General features: G+C 41.3%; 1 protein-coding gene across 1 annotated transcript in view; it reads right to left on the bottom strand.

The window, feature by feature from the left end:
• c5 (complement component 5) overlaps positions 1–19501 on the bottom strand; it is a 148573-nt gene that overhangs the window by 34494 nt on the left and 94578 nt on the right. Inside the window, exons 19-25 of the mRNA XM_055659724.1 lie at positions 13063–13141; positions 11375–11534; positions 10758–10853; positions 9791–9962; positions 5373–5566; positions 2371–2523; positions 2186–2248 (exon numbers count right to left, since the gene is read on the bottom strand). Coding sequence (XP_055515699.1) covers positions 2186–2248; positions 2371–2523; positions 5373–5566; positions 9791–9962; positions 10758–10853; positions 11375–11534; positions 13063–13141 — 917 coding nt within the window. The remainder of the gene's footprint in view (positions 1–2185; positions 2249–2370; positions 2524–5372; positions 5567–9790; positions 9963–10757; positions 10854–11374; positions 11535–13062; positions 13142–19501) is intronic.

Genomic DNA, 19501 nt, shown 5'->3' with positions numbered 1-19501 from the left:
CGCACGATATAGGAACGATCCTGCTCTCACCGATAAAATTCAATAGTATAATATATAAGAAGAACCCAATTATTCACAATACAATAAGAATTTGGAAACAAATAAAAGTATCCTTGAAATTAAATAATCTATCAGTACTAACTCCACTAGTGAACAACCCCGCATTCAAACCATCTCTCATCGACAAAACATATCAACAATGGGATAGACTGGGGATTAGGAAAGTAGGGGATATGTATGAATTGGGCAAACTGTTATCATTTCAGCATTTAAAATTAAAATTTAAACTGAAGGATAATCAATATTTTAAATATATACAGATATGTGACTTTATGAAGAAATATACACATAGATTTCATACTATATTTTTAGACCCTTTAGAAGAAGCAATGAATATTAAGGCTGATTCACAAAAACTAATATCATACTTTTATAATAATATATTAAATAGAGAGTTACCCTCAACAGAAGCACTAAGAGAAGATTGGGAACATGAGCTAATGATAAAGATCTCGAAGGATAGATGGGAAAAGTATCTGATGAACACACATAATTGTTCTATTAATGCAAGACATAATTTAATTCAATTCAAATTATTACATAGACTATATTATTCAAAAACGAGGTTGAATAAATTTTATCCAAACGTCTCTCCCAGATGCGATAAATGTTTGTTTCAAAACGCTAATATAACACATTCATTTGTAGGATGTACAAAGTTGAATAAATTTTGGAGCGATATATTTGATATATTTACAAAGCTTTTCAAGTCCACAATAGAATCTAAAACGGAATGGATTATATTTGGAATAATAGTAGAAGATATCAATTTAAATAAAGACCAAAACGTTTTTTTTAATTATGGGTTAATAATTGGAAAGAAATTGATACTTAAATTTTGGAAAAATACAACCATACCAACTGTTAAAATGTGGATTAGGAATATGATGGACATAGCAAGCCTTGAAGAAATGAGACTCCAACTAATAGATAAATATGACCAATTCTTAAGGAGTTGGTCTCCTTTCATCGACTTTTTGGAATCACGTGATGCAGCGGCACCGTAAAGATTGCTGATTTCAGTTCATGCTGTGGATAGATATACATCTCTGAATAAAGATTTGAAGGGGCCTTCTCTCCTATTTCTACTTTCCACTTTTTCTTTTTTTTTTATATACACAGTTCACGTTTTTCTATTCTCTGCCATCTATGTTTCCTCTTTTCCCCCTTTCTATTGTTTTCTTTTTCTTGTCTTGCTTACTTCCATCTCAAAACATAAAACTAGAGGTTGTACATAGAATGGATTACGGTATGACATAGTTGGAACCTAAAATTAGGTTCCACTGTACTGTTTTGTACTGTATTAACTTCTAATAAAATAAACAAAAACAAAAAAAAAAACATACGTTACTAAAATCATTATCAATGTGATTACTAGGTCAGTCTCTAAGGTCAGAATCTAAGGTCAATCAGAATTTTAGTGAGTTTACAACATTAAGTTATTGAGCAGTTTTGCTGCACGGTAATTCATATTGATTATATAATTTTGTTTTCCATCATAAATCATAGATCTGTAATAGGAGATTTATTTTTCAATATGGGGAAATGAACAGATCACTGAATCAGTTACTTTAGGTCTGAGGCTACACAGCCGTGGGTATAGGTGACTTTAATACACTGGCAGATGGTGATGTGAAGAAAATTCACAAACTCATGAAAGGTCCCGAAGAATTCTGATTGGGAATGTTGGATTAAAATAGGTTAATCAAAGACCAACTGTTTACATGGTTCAAATATTCCTATGATTGAGGTCTAATTGGATGAGATCAATAGACATGTCTCTATGACCAGCAAAGTCCATTTGATATGCAGCGTTATAATTTTAAAAAAGTCCATCATTGTATAGGTGTTACAATGAATGATTTCAATTATTCTCTGCGTAATTGATTCTTATACATTCTGCGTGTAAAACAAATCAGCACTAGTTCAGTCTGAAGAAGGGTCTCAGCCCATTCCTTCTTTCCAGAGATGCTGCGTCACCCGCTGAGTTACTCCAGCATTTTGTTACTTTTGACTTAAACCAGCATCTGCAGTTCTTTCTTACGCATTTAACCATTTAAATTCATATATGTTGCAGTTTTGGTTCATTTATTGTTCATTGAAATAAGGTAAATGTGTTACTTACACTAACGGTGGCTGTGCCAGTCCTGCCTGTAGTTGTAACAATTAAATTGTCATTTTTTTCAATCTGCGAAAAATAGAAGAAAAAGGGACAAAATCCCAGCAATATTATCTGGATGAAAAATAGCATTCTTGGTTTTCCAATTTCCAAACTTCAGCAAATGCAAACAAAGCCAAAAATGTACTTGCCTCTAATGGTCTTGTAAATGTCTTTTGTTCATTCAGTTCAAATTTCTGAATATCTCCAAGCCTTTTGTATTTAACCATTACTGACATATCGAGCTTTGCATATTTCATTTTGATAACATATTCTGTGAGAGCCTCGAGGGCTGTTACCGTGTCCTGCCATTAAAACAAAGTTAGGCATTTAGTATGTAATATTGATACAGACTGGAATCAAACAACCCTTGCACTCCCAGTTGTCAAGGGAGAAAATAGTGTAATATATAATGGTCTAGAAGTTAATAGTTGAAAATAGTTTTTACTTGGTGTTAAACAAAATGATATCAATTTCAAAGGCTTCTATTGCCTGGTATGAAACTTGATTCTAGACTTTCAAAAAGATTTTTGTTAAAATGCGAGCATGATTATGTCATTAAACTCCCCGATTAATGAAGGATGAGACTTTGGACTGGAGGTGAAGAGGTTTATCAGAATACTGCTCTGGATAAGAGGGTCGTGGCAAAAAAGAAAGGTTTCATTTGTTTCCTCTGCAGCTTTGAAAGCTGAGTGGAGACTTGATAGAGGTACAGTATATAAAATAATGAGAGGTATAGATAGGGTAGACAGTCAAAACCCTTTTACCAGAATGGGAAAATAAAATACTAGAGGACATAGCTTGAAGGTGAGAGGGGCCGAGTTTAAAGGAGATTTCTGGGGCAGATTTTTTTCACACACCTGGACCACACTGCCGAGGGTGATGGTTGAGGCAGATGCAATAGTGACATTTAAGAGACTTTTGAATAGACAGATAGACACAAAATGCTGGAGTAACTCAACAGGACAGGCAGCATCTCTGGAGAGAAGGAATGGGTGACATTTCAGGTCGAGATCCTTCTTCAGACTGAATAGGCATGTGGATATACAGGGAATGGAAGGATATGGATTATGTGCAGGTGTATAAGAGTTAGTCTTGGCATCAAGTTCAGCACAGACATTGTGGGCCAAAGAGCCTGTTCTTGTGCTGTACTGTTCAACGTTCAATACTTCTCTTGCCGAATGACATAGGCATTAGAGACATTTCAGGCAGCCACAGTGATGCAAAGACGACCTCTTCATCTAAAACCCTGTCAACCCAGAGTTTACAAGGTCACATCCTCAAGGTTGGATTTCTCTGAGGTGTAATGTCTGCACAAGCTGTGCCTCAAGAAGTTACCGTCTGCAACCTAAATACAGGCTCTCATACATGACTGGAGTGTCGCCAAAAGCTAAGATGACCGCTATTCTCAGTTTCCCAGCTTCAAGGTGACTGCAAGCAGCTGCTGATCTATCCCTTATCTTACATTGCGCTGTTCATGGGTACTTTTCGAAGGTTGTCGGAGCCCCACATTCTAGGAGAGATGATTTCACCACATATCCTGCAGCCCACAGGAGTGGGCAGGGAGAGCGTAGAGGCTTATCATTGTTGTAGAGGCTTATTGCGTAGAGGCTTATCATTGCTGCAGCCTTCTGCAAGATTAGACTATTTTAATCTTTACTGATATTATTCATACCGCACCTCTCATGCAACCTCCTGCCAGGGGCACAAGGCTGGGACTCTAGGATCATTGCCTAGCACTCAGAAGATTCCTCCAGCAGCTAATGTTCTTCTGCCATCTCCCCCAGATTCTTTTCTGAGGACTTGGAGTACTTTCCCTTCACCCTCACATTATTTTTGTAGCTATCTTTGAATTTGAACTTTGCAGCAGTTGGTAAAAATGTTGTTTGCAGTGTGGGTATGTTTCTTTGAAGGTCTGGCTCTTGAGGTTGAAACTAAGAACAGGCAGCTATGCAACTTTGATATATTAACACTAACATATTTACACTAATGAACTGGATAAAGAAGTCTTATGAATCTTGCAGTGACAAGTAATCAATTTTGTCTGTAAAACAGTATCCATTAAAAGTAGAAAAATAATTTCTAGGCTTAAGCAATAAATAATTTAAAACTTGTTAATTATTGGTTTTAGTTTAAGCACAGACACACAAAATATACCGTTACTAATCGGTTTCACACTTCACTGTGTATTTCATCATCCATCAAAATACCATGCTTACTCTAAAGGACCTGTCCCACCAGCATGCGATTGCATGCGTCTAGTGCGACCAAACGTGATCGCTTGAGGCGTACGGCCTCGCGGTGCCAGTTCCACTTCGATTGGCGGAGGCGTATGGAGTGGTGCGGGGCTCCAAAAATCTTGCACTGTTTGAAAATTCCGCGCGTCCACGGCCTGTCGGCCCGCAGCCGCATTGAGGCCATACGCAACGTCTCAACGGGCGTACGCAGCTTCTCTACGCCATACGCAGCGTCTTGACGTCGTATGCAGCGTCTTAATGGCGTACGCCTAGCACGTGGCGTTGCACGATGATGTCACCGCCCGGCGTGGTGTTGCGCAATGACGTCACCGCCCGAAGCCGTGCGACGTCCAAATTCAGTCGGCCCGCCTCCTGCCCAGCTGATTGGTGAGTTTGACGTAAATTACGTCATGCGCGAACTTTGCGCGTACTTAGCGCGTATTTACTGCAAACTCAGCGCGATCTCTGCTTCCGTTTGGTCGCGCTAGACGCATGCAATCTCATGCTGGTGGGACAGGCCCTTAACCAGTAAACGATGCTATGGGTGATCAATTTAGAAATCAATAGGTTTCATTAAATGAAACAAAAGACTGTGTACTTAAACATAATATACTGGAAGAGATTTGTCATCAGTTACAACTGCTAAATGCATAAGACAATCGTGGCTTCATGTTGTAAACTAGATTCACGATTTTGCTTCTCATTGACTTAAGTGAAACTGATTTTTAGAAGTGAAGTGCAACAATGAGTCACTACAGTATAATACACCTAGCGTCTATGAACACATACACATTTCCACCCCTCTTTGGTATATCTGCCTGATTTTTAAAAATAGATACCAATAGTGATACTCATATTTTATGCACAGTTATTACAGGTTCGGCTGCGAATGAGTTTATAGTGACAGGCTTATTTACTTGTGTTGAAATGAATCCTCCTCCATAGCGCTGTTTTTCAGTTAGCCATTTAACAATGGGGTTTGCATACATTTTATCAGTGGAAAGCAACACAGCCAGAAGAGCATATGATGTCGTCTGTATTACTCGTGCAGTTACTTCATTCGAAGAAGTCTCTTTTGTATCTTTCCAATAACGAAGTGTAGTGGGATTTCCTGTTGGATTACAAATCTGAAGCATCATTTGCACATCTTATTATAAATTCGCCTTCACACCAGGAATTTGCAACAGCACTCTTTAAAGATAATGCAATACATTAGCATCTTCTGGACATCTTTAATTTCATTATTATATTTGGCATCTTTGTATTTTGAAATATCATTTGGACGCTGAGTTCGGATAATTTATTTTGTATTCTGCAAGAAGAGAAATGTAACTGGTGTCGAACATCAGCACCCCTTCATCAGCTCCCAGTTAGATGAAGTCAGGTATATCAACCAACAAAGGCATTGCCAGGTAGGTCCTGGTTAAATGTAAGTCAGTTAGGACACAAACATGAGACATGAATGTAGAAATCCTGAATAACGAACAAATGAACCCAGTGGCACTACGGCACCAGTAATAGAGCCACTGCCTCACAGTTCCAGAGACATTGGATCAATCCTGCCCTCTGGTGCTCTCTGCACAGTTTGCTCGTTCTCTTTGGAACCTGGATTTCCTCTGGGTGCTCTGATTTCCCCCCACATCTCAAAGACGATCAGGTTAATGGGTTAACTGACACAGTAAGTTGCACAGACTCAGTGAATCGGCGGGCATGTATATCGCTTTGACTATGGATCACCAACTTCCTGACAGACAGGAAGCAGCATGTGAGGCTGGGAAAGTACATCTCGGACATAGGAGCACCGCAAGGCTGCGTACTTTCCTCTCTCCTCTACTCTCTCTACACCAACGACTGCATCTCTAAAGACACCTCTGTGAAGCTTCTCAAGTTTGAGGACGACACAACCCTGATTGGACTGATCCAGGATGGAGGGGAATCTGCCTACAGGAAGTATCACAGCTGGTGTCCTGGTGCCATCGCAACAACCTGGAGCACAATGCTCTTAAGACAGTGGAATTGATTGTAGACTTTAAGAGAGCTCCCCCTCCCTTTCCCCCGCTCACCATCAACAACATCTGTGGAGTCATTTAAGTTCCTTGGAACCATCACCTCCAGTGACCTAAAATGGGAGGCCACCATCGGCTCCACAGTTGAAAAGGCACAACAGTGGTGGATGTACTTCCTGCGGCAGCTGAGAAAACACAATCTGCCACAGGCAATGATGGTCCATTTTTAATCTGTCATCATAGAGTCTGTTCTCACCTTTTCCATCATGGTCTGATTTGGCTCAGCCACCAAGCATGGCATCCGGAGGCTGCAGCGAATCGTTCGATCAGCCGAGACGGTTGTTGGCTGCAACCTTCCCCCCATCGACAAACGGTGCACTGCAAGGGCCAGGAAGCGAGTGGGTAAGATCATCTCTGACCCCTCTCACCCTGGCCACAAACTCTTTGAATCACTTCCCTCTGGAAGGCGACTCCGGACTGTCAAAGCTGCCACAGCCAATAGCCTCCTTTTGCTCTGGTATTTTATTTCATTCTTCACATGTTTAAATTCTAATGTTTTATTTTTTAATTGTCTACTGTATATTGTGTTGTTACTAGCAAGAAAAGCACCAAGGCAAATTCCTTGTATGTATACATACTGGGCTAATAAAATGTATTCAATTCAATTCAATTCAATTCTAGTCGCCCCATTACAGGAAAAATACATGGATGCTTTGGAGAGGATGCAGAGGAGGTTTGCCAAAATACTGTCTGGATTAGAGGGTTTCAGCTACAGTGGGTTGGATAGACTTGGATCTCTTGATCATCAGATGTTTAGGAGAGACTTGATAGAAATATATACAATTATGATAGGGTAGACAGTCAGACTTTCTCCACAGGATGGGAATGTTCAACACTAGAGGGGATAGGTATAAGGTGAGAGGGAGAAAGGAATGTGCGGGGCAAGTTTTTTTACACAGAGAATGGTGGGGGTCTGCAACATGCGGTCAGTGGTGGAGGCAGATAAGATGGTGGTGTTAAAAGGCTTTGGGGTTGGAACATGCAAATGCAGGGAATAGAAGGATGTGGATCATGTACAGGCAAGTGAGATCAGTTTAATGGCATCATGTTCGGCACAGACATTGTGGGCTGAACCGTTCCTGTGCAGTATTATGTTTTATGTTCTATGTTCATTTATTATTCATTTAGAATTTGAGTAAACACATTTCACATTAATTCCTAGTAATTCCCTTATTTACTGCCAACTATTTTAAAATCTACAAGTTGCAAGTGGAGTGGAGTTCAGAAAAAAGGAAACATCAGAATAAGGTACTGTTAAGACCACATCTGAAGTACTGTGTGCAATTTGATCCCCTTATTTATGGATGGATATACTAGCATTGAAGGAGGTCCTGTTGAGATTTATATTCCTTGACATAGGTTAGAAGGTGAGAGGGCAGATTTTACTAAACACCTGTGGGACACATGTGGAGTCCAGAAGAATCAGAGATGATTCAACACTAGTAAGATGCTCAGGAGGCATGGCATCTCTTGCCCAGGTTAGGGAGATTGAGGACCAGAGAACGTTGGTTTAAGGTGAGGGGGGAAATATCAGGGACAGTGCTGAAGGCAGACAAGATAGTGGTGTTTAAAAGGCTTTTGGGTTGGAACATGGAAGTACATGGAATAGTGGGGTGTGGGTAAACCTGAGGAGTAGCTTTTTCACACATGTATATGGTGGGTATATGGAACGAGCTGCTGGAGGAGGTAGTTGAGGCAGGTATTATTACGATGGTTAAGAACCATTTAGACAGACACATGGATAGGACAGATTTAGAGGGATATGGGGCAAATGCAGGCCGGTGGAACTAGTGTAGATGGGACATGTTGGTTGGTGTGAGCAAGTTGGACCGCATGTTTCCATGCGGTATGACTCTATAACTCTATGCGTTTCTTTTTGCATTAGTATTGTGGAAATTATTGAATTTTTATTATCCTGTCTCGGAGCGGCTACATGACATTCTCAAGGAGGTGGGTGAACCGCCGGAAATTGTTGAGCATGTATGCACAAATGACATAGGTGTGTAAAAGGACATCCTTTTAAGGAAGTTTGTTAATGCTACTTGGAAGGATTTTCACTGGAATGGAAATGGGGTGGGAACCAGAGGGGCAGTCAACAAATGGAAGGGATGATGAGAAAGTGGAGGTTATGACAAATATATCTCAAAAGAAGGCCGGGCAGGGAGAAGTTGATGAATATGGGGATTATAAAGGGTAGAGTGTGGCTATTACACAGGCCCTTGAGTTGTGGCAACATCCTGGAAGGGGTTAATATTCTCTCAACCCCTTCCAGCTTGACAACATCTTCCCATAACCTGGTGCACAAAACTAAACACAATACACTAAACGCAGCCTAAGCAACATCTTAAACAACTGCAACATGATCTCCCAACTTCCATACTAAATGCTATGACTGATGAAGGCCAATGTGTCAAAGGCCTCTTTGACCACATTATCTACCTGTGATGCCACTTTCAATGAACTATGCACCTGTACTCGAACATCCCTCTGCTCTACAACACTCTCCAAAACCCAACCGTTCAGTGTAGGTCCTGCCCATGTTAGTGTTCCCAAAATGCAACAGCTCACATTTTTCTGTGTTAAATTTCATCAACCATTCCTCAGCCCACCTGCCCAACCGATCAAGATCCTGCGACAATGTTTGACAACCATCTACACTAAGTACAATCCTGCCCACTTTTGTGTCATCTACAAACAGTAATGGGCCCAGCACCGAATCCTGATGTACACCACTAGTCATAGGCCTCCATTCTGAATTGCAACCTTCCACCATCACACTCTGCTTCCTTCCATAAAGCCAATTTTCTATCCATTCAGCTATCTCGCCTTGAATAGCATGCGATCTAAGCTTCCAGAGCAGCCTACCATGTGGAACCTTGTCGAATGCCTTACTGAAATCCATGTACATAACATCTACATCTTCATCGACCTTTTTGGTCACGTTCTCAAAAAGGTCAATCAGATTCATGAGACGTGACCTCCCACAAACAAAACCATGTTGACTATCCCTAATCAGCTCATACCCATCTAAATGAATGTATATCCTATCCCTCAGAATACGCTCTGGTAACTTTCCAACCACAGATGTTAAGCTCACTGGCCTGTAGTTCGGAGCATTTGCCCTGCAGCCCTTCTTGAATAGAGGCACAATATTTGCCTACCTTGAGTCTTCCGGCACCTCTCCTGTATTTAATGTCTCATAAATCTCAGACATCAGAATTAATGAATTATTTGATGTATAACTCTATTTATGTGATATCTATCATTACCTATTACAAAGGCTTCGTGCTTTAGTTTCTGCAAGGCTTGAGTAGCAGCGTTACTTCGGTGGTCTTCCAATGCGAGTGCATAAGCTGTTATTGCTAATGAGAGTGTACTCTTAATGGTTCCCATGTTCTTTGACAGGTATTCATTAGCTTTAATTATTGCTCTCTTAATTCCCTGAAAGAAATCAGTAAAAATATTTTTAAGAACATAATATTAAGATGGAAAACTAGACAATTGGCTGAGCTCAGCCCTCAGTATACAATGACACATTTACTCTCAGAAGGTTCTCCACGCAACTTACTTACATGGTGACTCAATTCAAAGATTAAACAAAATAAAATAATTACAACAGAAACTACAGCAAATATGCAGTGGCTCAACTATCCGTGGAGATCATTCAGGTCAGGTCATTGGCCTGAAACATTAATATGGCTTATCTGTCCATAGTTGTTGTGTATTTTGCCAAGGATGTCAGGGGTTATGGCGAGAAGGCAAGAGAATAGGGTTGAGAGGGAAAGATAGATCAGCCATAATTGATTGGCGGAGCAGACTTGATGGGCCAAATGGCCTAATTCTGCTCCTAGAACTTATGAACTTATTTTCTGCATATTTTCACAGCATCAATGGTTGGCTATGTTATAATAACATATCAAGGGGCACAACTGATAATCTACAAAATCAATACATAATCAATAAATAAATTAATCAAATCTATATGTTATTACATCAACATAAGGTGTTACCTTGTTACTTTCTGACAGGTACATAAAAATGACATCTAATCATTTTAACAGAACCTACAGCTTCACGTAAATACCAATTCTGCTTGAAATAAATGACAATTACGATTATTATAAATAATTAAAATAAGATTGGAATTAATCACTAAATAATTCAAGTTGATAATATATCTTGTATCAATGATCAGACAATGACGATTACACTGCACATAGTTTTATTTTCACTCACTTCAGTTTCACAGGTATCAAATGCTTTTTGAATGGCGATACTGGTAAAAGCAGTCAAGTACATTGTTCTGTCCTTAGCTTCCTTCTTCAGTGAACCCTGGAATAATATATGTAATACAGATTTACTACTGTGAATATCTGCTGTGGATTATAAGTGAGATTTCACTTTCAAATAGTTAACTCAAACTCAGTTCTGCACTAATTCCCTAAAATAAATCAGTTAAAACAATTATTAAATTATTTATTCAAAAATAATAATTAAAAACTTTATTCAAAAATTCAGATGGAAAACTAGACAATTGGCTGAGCTCAGTATGCAATACAGAATGCAATACAATATGCGGTGGGATGGTGGCGCAGCGGTAGCGTTGCTGCCTTACAGCACTTACAGCGGAGTTTGCACGTTCTCCCTGTGACCACGTAGATTTTCTCCGGGATCTTTGTTTTCATCCCACACTCCAAAGGCTTGTAGGCTAATTTGCTTCGGTATAAATGTAAATTGTCCCTTGTGGGTGTAAAAGAGTGCTAATGTGCGGGGGTCGCTGGTTTGTGCAGACTAGGTGGGCCGAAGGGCCTGTTTCCCCGCTGTATCTCTAAACTAAAATAACCTAAACTAACCTGTAAATGCTGTGGAATATAATCTGAATGTTCCCTGAATGATCCATCCGAGGTTTGACGGGCATGCACGAGCCAAAGTGTTGTTTTACATATCGATGCTTTATCCAGTGAAAGGTACCTACTGGTTTGTGTAAATATCCTTAATATAAAAGCTGTTACCCTGTAAATAAAAGAATACGTTATTTTGATAAATGTAAAAATGGTATGGATCAGCAGTGTGTAAACCAGTGACTATCCCTTTATATTAGTATGATCAGGAATTTAGGATTGCAGTTGTAATAAAATTAAAGTTTTTGAGTACCAGTCATGATCCTTGTCTTACTTTACAACTGTGACAGAGATATCATGATACATTTATATATTTCACAGTTTATTGTTTCAGCAGAAAGCTAATCCATCTTTTTAGACTTTTCTTCAGGATCGAGAATGCTTCCACTTCGGTACTAAGGAGGAGAAAGGCGACATGGTGGCGTAACGGTAGAGTTGCTGCCTTACAGTGCTTACAGCCTCAGAGACCCGGGTTTGATCCCGAGTATGGGTGCTGTCTATATTGAGTTTGTACATTCTCCCCGTGACCGTTTTCTCCAAGATCTTCGGTTTCCTCCCACACTCCAAAGGCATACACGTTTGTAGGTTAATTGGCTTAGTTTAATTGTAAGTTGTCCCTAGTGTGTGTAGGATAGTGTTGATGTGTGGGGATCACAGTGCGGACACAGTGGGCCGAAAGGCCTGTTTCCGCGTTGTATCTCCAAACTAAACTAGACACCTGCCCACAGATAAATTTTAATGTGAGGTGTCCATTGTGCATCAGATTTCACATGGTCTTTAAGACAAGGCTATCCCACATGGCCGGTAACCAGGCTCTGCCACACAGACTTAGCACAAAAAGACTTTTAAGCATGAGGGATTCTCACACACGCACTTTGTTGACCTCCAAGTACTTGAAATTGGAGAATTCACTGTTCATTCCATTGGGTTGTAAGCTACGCATGAATAGAAGGTGCTGTCGTCCAGTTTGCATGTGGCCTCACTCTGGCAATGGAGGAGGCCCAGGATAGAAAGATCTGTATGAGAATGGGACTCGCATTTTAACTCAGCTCTCTATCCCTGTAATGACCTATCTGTCCTGGGCCTCCTCCATTGCCAGGATGAGGCCACGCTCAAACTGAAAGAAAGCACAGTATGAACGTCACCCTCTCCTTCCCTCCTCTCCTCCCAGTGTGCCCGCATTTCTCCCAACACCCCAGTTACCCTTCCATTCGCTCATCTCCCACCTCTCATCCATCCCTCCCGTCTACTAGTCCCTCATTTCCCTTTTATCCCTCTCTCTACCCTCCCCCGTCACTTGTATCCCCCCCCCCCCCCCCCCCCCCCCCCCCCCTCTGGCTTTACACATCCTCCTCTTCCTCTATGTAGCACCTTTAGGCTTCCTTTTCACTTCTAGCTTTTGACACTATCACCACACATCCACAAATCGTACCCCCCTAACATGTTTCCAACTAGCATTTGCCCGCCTTATCTCTACGCCACCACTCTTTTCCAGGTTTTGCCCTGCTACTCCATCAGTCTGAAGGAGGTCCCAACCCCAAACATTTTCTGTCCATTGCCTCCACAGATGCTGCCTGACCCACCAAGTTTCTCCACACTCTTGTGTTTTTTATTTACTATCAATACTGCGTAGTGCTTACCAAGTGCTGGCCTCTCCGCCCTTCCACATGGAATACGAACCAACATTTTTGGTCTGGAAAGACATGATACTCGTAATACCTTTACAAAATGAAATTAAAAATGCAAAGATTAGTAGATAATAAAAGAAGAAATACTCAATGAACAAATAGGTCTCATCATACATGTGGGCTGTATTCACTTCCTTACACATGAAATTGTGAACAGTATGTACGATTTAGCAACTTTATTTCAACAGTTATGACTCCTCCATTCCTGGCCCCCTTCATCCCCTCCCCATAATTATAGCAGATTTACACTATTATAATAATTATCTGCAGATGGTTTCTGTAGATCTGCTGTTATGATGGATAACATAACTTAGTACAAATATAGGGATCAAAATTAGGTAGGAGAATGAATAAGAAAATAACTAAGAACTATAACACTATAACACATCTTACACAATGTTTGCCTTAGAATATTTCCGACACCATTTTATTTATCCATAGCTGTTTCTCACTTTGCTTGTGCAATTTCGGCAAATTATCGCCAGCTATTCCAATTTATTTCCTTCTTTTTTCCCCAGTAGGAATATTGCTCACAGCTCCAGTGACTCAGGTTCAGACATAGGAAAGTATAGCACAGGAACCACCACCACCAGCTCTGGCAGTGTGTTCCAGACAACTGCCACATTTACGTGTGTGTAAAACAAATTTCACTCTGCATAGCTCCTTCAAACTTTGTCTCTCTCAGTTTAAAGTCCCTGTGCTATACTGTTCTATATTCTATGCCCTCTTGTCTTTGACATTTCCACCATGGGAAAAAGATTCTGATGTCTACCCGATCTACGCATCCCATAATTTTATACTTAATTTCTGGTCTCTCCTCAACCGCCAGCGTTCCAGGGAAAACAATCCAAGTCTGGCCAACCTCTCCTTCTAATTAATACCCTCGAATCTAGGCAGGATTCTTGTAAACCCCCAGCATCTTCTCCAGAGCCTCTGCATCCTTCCTGTAATGGGTTGGCTAGAACAGAATTTAATATTCTAAAAGCAGCCTAAAAAAAGCCCTATAAAGCGGCATTATGACTTCCTGATTCAATGCCCCGACCAATGATGGCAAGCATATGCCTTCTTACAACTCGTATCCACTTGTGTTGCTACTTTCAGGGAGTTATGAAGACCCCAAGATCCCTCTGTACATTAATGTTGTTAAGGTCTTGCCATTAACTCTGTACCTTCCCCTTGCATTGGACCTACCAAAGTGCAACACACTTGCTCAGATTACACTCCATTTGCCATTTAATTTGTTGCTGATTATATTGTAGACTTTTGACAGCCTTCTTCCCAGTCCACAACTCCAGCAATCTTGGTGTCGTCAGCAAACTTACCTACCACCATCCAAACAATTCCAAACAACAGGGATATTCCAAACAACAGGGGTCATAAAACATAGAAAATAGGTGCAGGAGGAGGCCATTCGGCCCTTCGAGCTAGCACCGTCATTCATTGTGATCATTGCTGACCATGCCTGCCTTCTCCCCATATCCCTTGACTCCACTAGCCCCCAGAGCTCTATCTAACTCTCTCTTAAATCCATCGACTTGGCCTCCACTGCCCTCTGTGGCAGGGAATTCCATAAATTCACAACTCTCTGGGTGAAAATGTTTTTTCTCACCTCAGTCTTAAATGATCTCCCCTTTATTCTAAGACTGTGGCACCTGGTTCTGGACTCGCCCAACATTGGGGACATTTTTCCTACATCTAGCTTGTCCAGTCCTTTTATAATTTGATATGTTTCTATAAGATTCCCCTCATCCTTCTAAACTCCAGTGAATACAAGCCTAGTCTTTTCAATCTTTCCTCATATGACAGTACCGCCATCCCAGGGATCAATCTCGTGAACCTACGCTGCACTGCCTCAATCACAAGGATGTCCTTCCTCAAATTAGGAACTGTACACAATACTCTAGATGTGGTCTCACCAGAACCCTATACATCTGCAGAAGAACCTCTTTACTCCTATACTGAAATCCTCTTGTTATGAAGGCCAACATTTCATTAGCTTTCTTCACTGCCTGCTGTACCTGCACGCCAACTTTCCATGACCGGTGCAGAAGGGCACCCAGGTCTCGCTGTACCTCCCCCTTATCTAACCTAACCCCATTGAGATAATAATCTGCCCCCTTGTTTTTGCCGCCAAAGTGGATAACCTCACATTTATCTATATTATACTGCATCTGCCACGCATCTGCCCACTCACTCAACCTGTCCAGGTCACCCTGCAACCTCCTAACATCCTCTTCACAGTTCACACTGCCACCCAGCTTTGTGTAATCCGCAAACTTGCTAGTGTTGCTCCTAATTCCCTCTTCCAAATCATTAATATATATGGTAAACAGTTGCGGCCCCAACACCGAGCCTTGCGGCACTCCACTCGCCACTGCCTGCCATTCTGAAAAGGACCCGTTCACTCCTACTCTTTGCTTCCGGTCTGCCAACACATTTTCTATCCATGTCAACACCCTAACCCCTCTAATTTTAGTCACCAGTCTCCCGTGCGGGACCTTATCAAAGGCTTTCTGAAGGTCTAGATACACTACATCCACTGGCACCCTTTCATCCATTTTACTTGTCACATCCTCAAAAAATTCCAGAAGATTAGTCAAGCATGATTTCCCTTTCATAAATCCATGTTGACTTGGACTAATCCTTTTACTGCTATCCAAATGCCCCATTATTACCTCTTTAATAATTGACTCCAGCATCTTTCCCACCACCGAAGTCAGGCTAACTAGTCTGTAATTCCCCGTTTTCTCTCTCGCTCCTTTCTTGAAAAGTGGGATAACATTAGCTATCCTCCAATCCACAGGAACTGATCCTGAATCTATTGAACATTGGAAAATGATCACCAATGCGTCCACTACTTCTAGAGCCAGCTCCCTGAGGACCCTGGGATGCAGACCATCAGGCCCAGGGGATTTATCATCCTTCAGTCCCATTAGCCTACCCAATACTATTTCTCGTCTAATGAAAATTTATTTCAGTTTCTCTACCGCTTAGATCCTCTGTCCTCCAGTACATCTGGGAGATTGTTTGTGTCTTCCTTAGAGAAGACAGATCCGAAGTACCTATTCAACTCTTCTGCCATTTCCTTGTTGCCCATGATAATTTCACCCGTGTCTGCCTTCAAGGGACCCACATTTGACTTTGTTACTCTTTTTCCCTTAACACATCTAAAGAAGCTTTTACTGTCCTTCGTTATATTCCTGGCCAGCTTCCCCTCGTACTTCATCTTTTCAGCCCGTATTGCCCGTTTTGTTTCCTTCTGTTGTCCTATGGAAGTTTCCCAATCCTCTGGCTTCCGGCTACTCTTTGCTGTGTTATACATCTTTTCTTTTAGTTTTATTCTATCCCTAACTTATCTTGTCAGCCACAGATGCCTCCTACTCCCCTGAGAATCTTTCTTCCTTGTTGGAATGAAATGATCCTGCGTCTTCCGGATTATGCCCAGAAATTCCTGCCATTGCTGTTCCACCGTCATTCCTGCTAGGATCCCTTTCCAGTCTACCTTGGCCAGCTCCTCTCTCATGCCTTCATAGCCCCCTTTCTTCAACTGCATCACTGCCACTTCCGATTTAACCTTCTCCTTCTCAAATTGCAGATTAAAACTAATCATATTATGATCACTACATCCAAGCGGTTCCTTTACCTCGAGTTCTCTTATCATATCTGGTTCATTGGACAACACTAAATCCAGAATTGCCTTTTCTCTGGTCGGCTCCATTACAAGCTGCTCTAAGAATCCATCTTGGAGGCACTCTACAAACTCTCTTTCTTGGGGTCCTGAACCAACCTGATTTTCCCAGTCTACCTGCATCTTGAAATCCCCCATCACCACAGTGGCATTACCTTTGTTACATGCCAGTTTTAACTCCTGCTGCAACTTACACCGTACATCCAGGCTACTATTTGGAAGTCTGTAAATAACACCAATTAGTGTCTTCTTGTCTTTGCAATTCCTCAACTCAATCCACAGGGACTCTACCTTGTCAGTCCCGATGTCTTCGCTCGCAAGGGACTGAGAACTGCTCTCTGCAGAACTTCACTGGTCACAGACCTCCAGCCTGTAAAATACCCTTCCATCACAACCCTCTGTCTTCTATCAATAAGCCAGTTTAGAATCCACACGACCAAGTCATTGTTAAACCCTTACATCTTCGCCTTTTAATCAGCCTACTATAGGTGACTTTACCAAATGCCATCTAGACAGGAACCACCACCTCTACCCTCATTGATCACCTTTGTCACCTCCTCAAAAAACTTGATTAAGTTAGGAAGACATGACACAAACTGCTTTTGTACAAAGCTATGCTGACTGTCCCTGATTAACCCATTCTCTTCCAACATGTAGCCTTCTGTTCTGTCCTTGTGGTGTTTGCACCTTTTCCTTAGTGACTGTGCTGGCTTTCCCAAGGTTTTTCAGTTTCCTCCCAGATCTCATTAGTTCCTGTGAGTTACACTTAGTGAATAAGAAAGTCATGAAAGTGTGGGAATTGGTGAGCAGAGTGCGAGATATGTTACTAAGAACTAAGTAGGTTAATGGGATCAGTGGGATTGGTCAATGGACTGGGACAGACTTGATGAACAGAATGGTTCCTGTGAAACAAGGAAACATGAGGAAAAAATATGAACTCTGATTAAAATTAAAATGACATGGTTCACTACTTGCTTATCATTGCTGCTGAGTTGCAAGTTAATTTCCCTATCTACATAAAAAAAACATTTACCATTAATTAATCTCCTTAACTCCCCTTGCAGGCCAACCACTTTTATGCTAAATTTATATTATTATTTTGATCTGTCTTTGATATGCTTCAATTCAAAACACCATTTTGCAATTACCATAATCTAAACACTATTTCCCGCTTGAAGGAAAAACTGCAATGTTACTGAGTAGAAGTTTCCAAGTGCCAGCGTCCTGACCATTCCACATGTTGAATTTGACTGATGCAGGAAGGATTTTTATCAATGGATAGGGAAGAGAGCAGGACCAGGAATCTCAGGCTAAAGATAAGTGGTAAGCAGTTTAAGATGGAGATGTAGACACATTTCTTCTCGAGGAGAATGGTGAATCAGTACAAACAAAGCAACAGAAGCCAAATCATTAAATGTCTTCAAAGAGGAGTTAGATATTGTTCTCTAACTGAAGTTGAAGCAAGTTCCTGAATTTGGACCAACAGCCATGTTGAATGTTGGCACAAGCACAACGGGCTGGATAGTCTATTCCAGCTTCTAGTTTCCATGTTTCAGTGCAGGTTTGTACCATTTCCAAATTACATTGCCCTCTTCAGAGTCAGGAAGGAAATGAATGAATGATTCGGAACTCAAAGCACAGTTCTTGACGCTTCCAGTCAACAAACCTTCTCAGTCTGTTGTTTCTGAGTAATACAATGAAGCTAGTTTTCACCTGAAGCACAAAATACAAAGTGCTGGAGTAACTCATCAATAGGCAACATCTCTGCAGAACATGGATAGCAGTGTTTCGGGTTGGGACCTTTCTTCAGACACAACGCAAAACATCACATATCCATGTTCTCTAGAGAAGCTGCCTGACCTGCTGAATTACTCTAGCACTTGTGTTCTTTGTTCAAACAGCTTCCATTCCTTGTGCCTACTTTTTACTCATTGAGTCACAGGTAAAGATTCTCAATAAGGTCATAAGGTCATGTGATAGGAACAGAATTAGGCCATTCGGCTTCATCAAGTCTACTCCACCATTCAATCATGGCAGATCTATCTCTCCCTCCGAACCCCATTCTCCTGCCTTTTCCCCATAACACATGTACCAATCAAGAATCGATCTATCTCTGCCTTAAAAATATCCATTGAAGGCCTCCACAGCCTTCTGTGGCAAAGAATTCCACAAATTCACCACCCTCTGACTAAATAAATTCCTCCTCTTCTCCTTCTTAAAGGGTCCTTTAATTCTGAGGCTATGACCTATAGTCCTAGACTCTCCCACTAGTGGAAACATCCTCTCCACATGCACTTTATCCAAGCCTTTCACTTTGATAAGTTTCAAATACGATAAACTTCAAATAAACTTTATTTATCCCCGGAAGATAATTGGTCTGCCAACAGTCACAACACATAACCAGGTACACAAAAAACTTGAAATTAGAAGTGAACAAAAAAAGGACAAGTGCACAGCGCCTTCACCTGAACAAATGGACAAACAAACAAACAAATGCAGGCTTATTCCCTGTGCAGAGGATTCTAAACCCCACACCAGCTCCTCCTTTGTAATCCCACTGTCCCTCATGGCGGTACCTCACGCCGAGTCCCCATTGTTCTTTATTGTGGTCCCCCTACTTCTGGTCCCCATTGTCTTCCCCACCCCCACTCACGCTCCACTGCCACCAAGGCTCCCGCCGATGCCAAGGCCCCACCAGCGGCT

This window comes from Leucoraja erinacea, chromosome 31, assembly GCF_028641065.1.
Source record: "Leucoraja erinacea ecotype New England chromosome 31, Leri_hhj_1, whole genome shotgun sequence".
NCBI classification, from domain to species: Eukaryota; Metazoa; Chordata; class Chondrichthyes; order Rajiformes; family Rajidae; genus Leucoraja; species Leucoraja erinaceus.
Note: the sequence above shows the minus strand (reverse complement) of the source record. Positions and strands in the feature narration are given on the sequence as shown.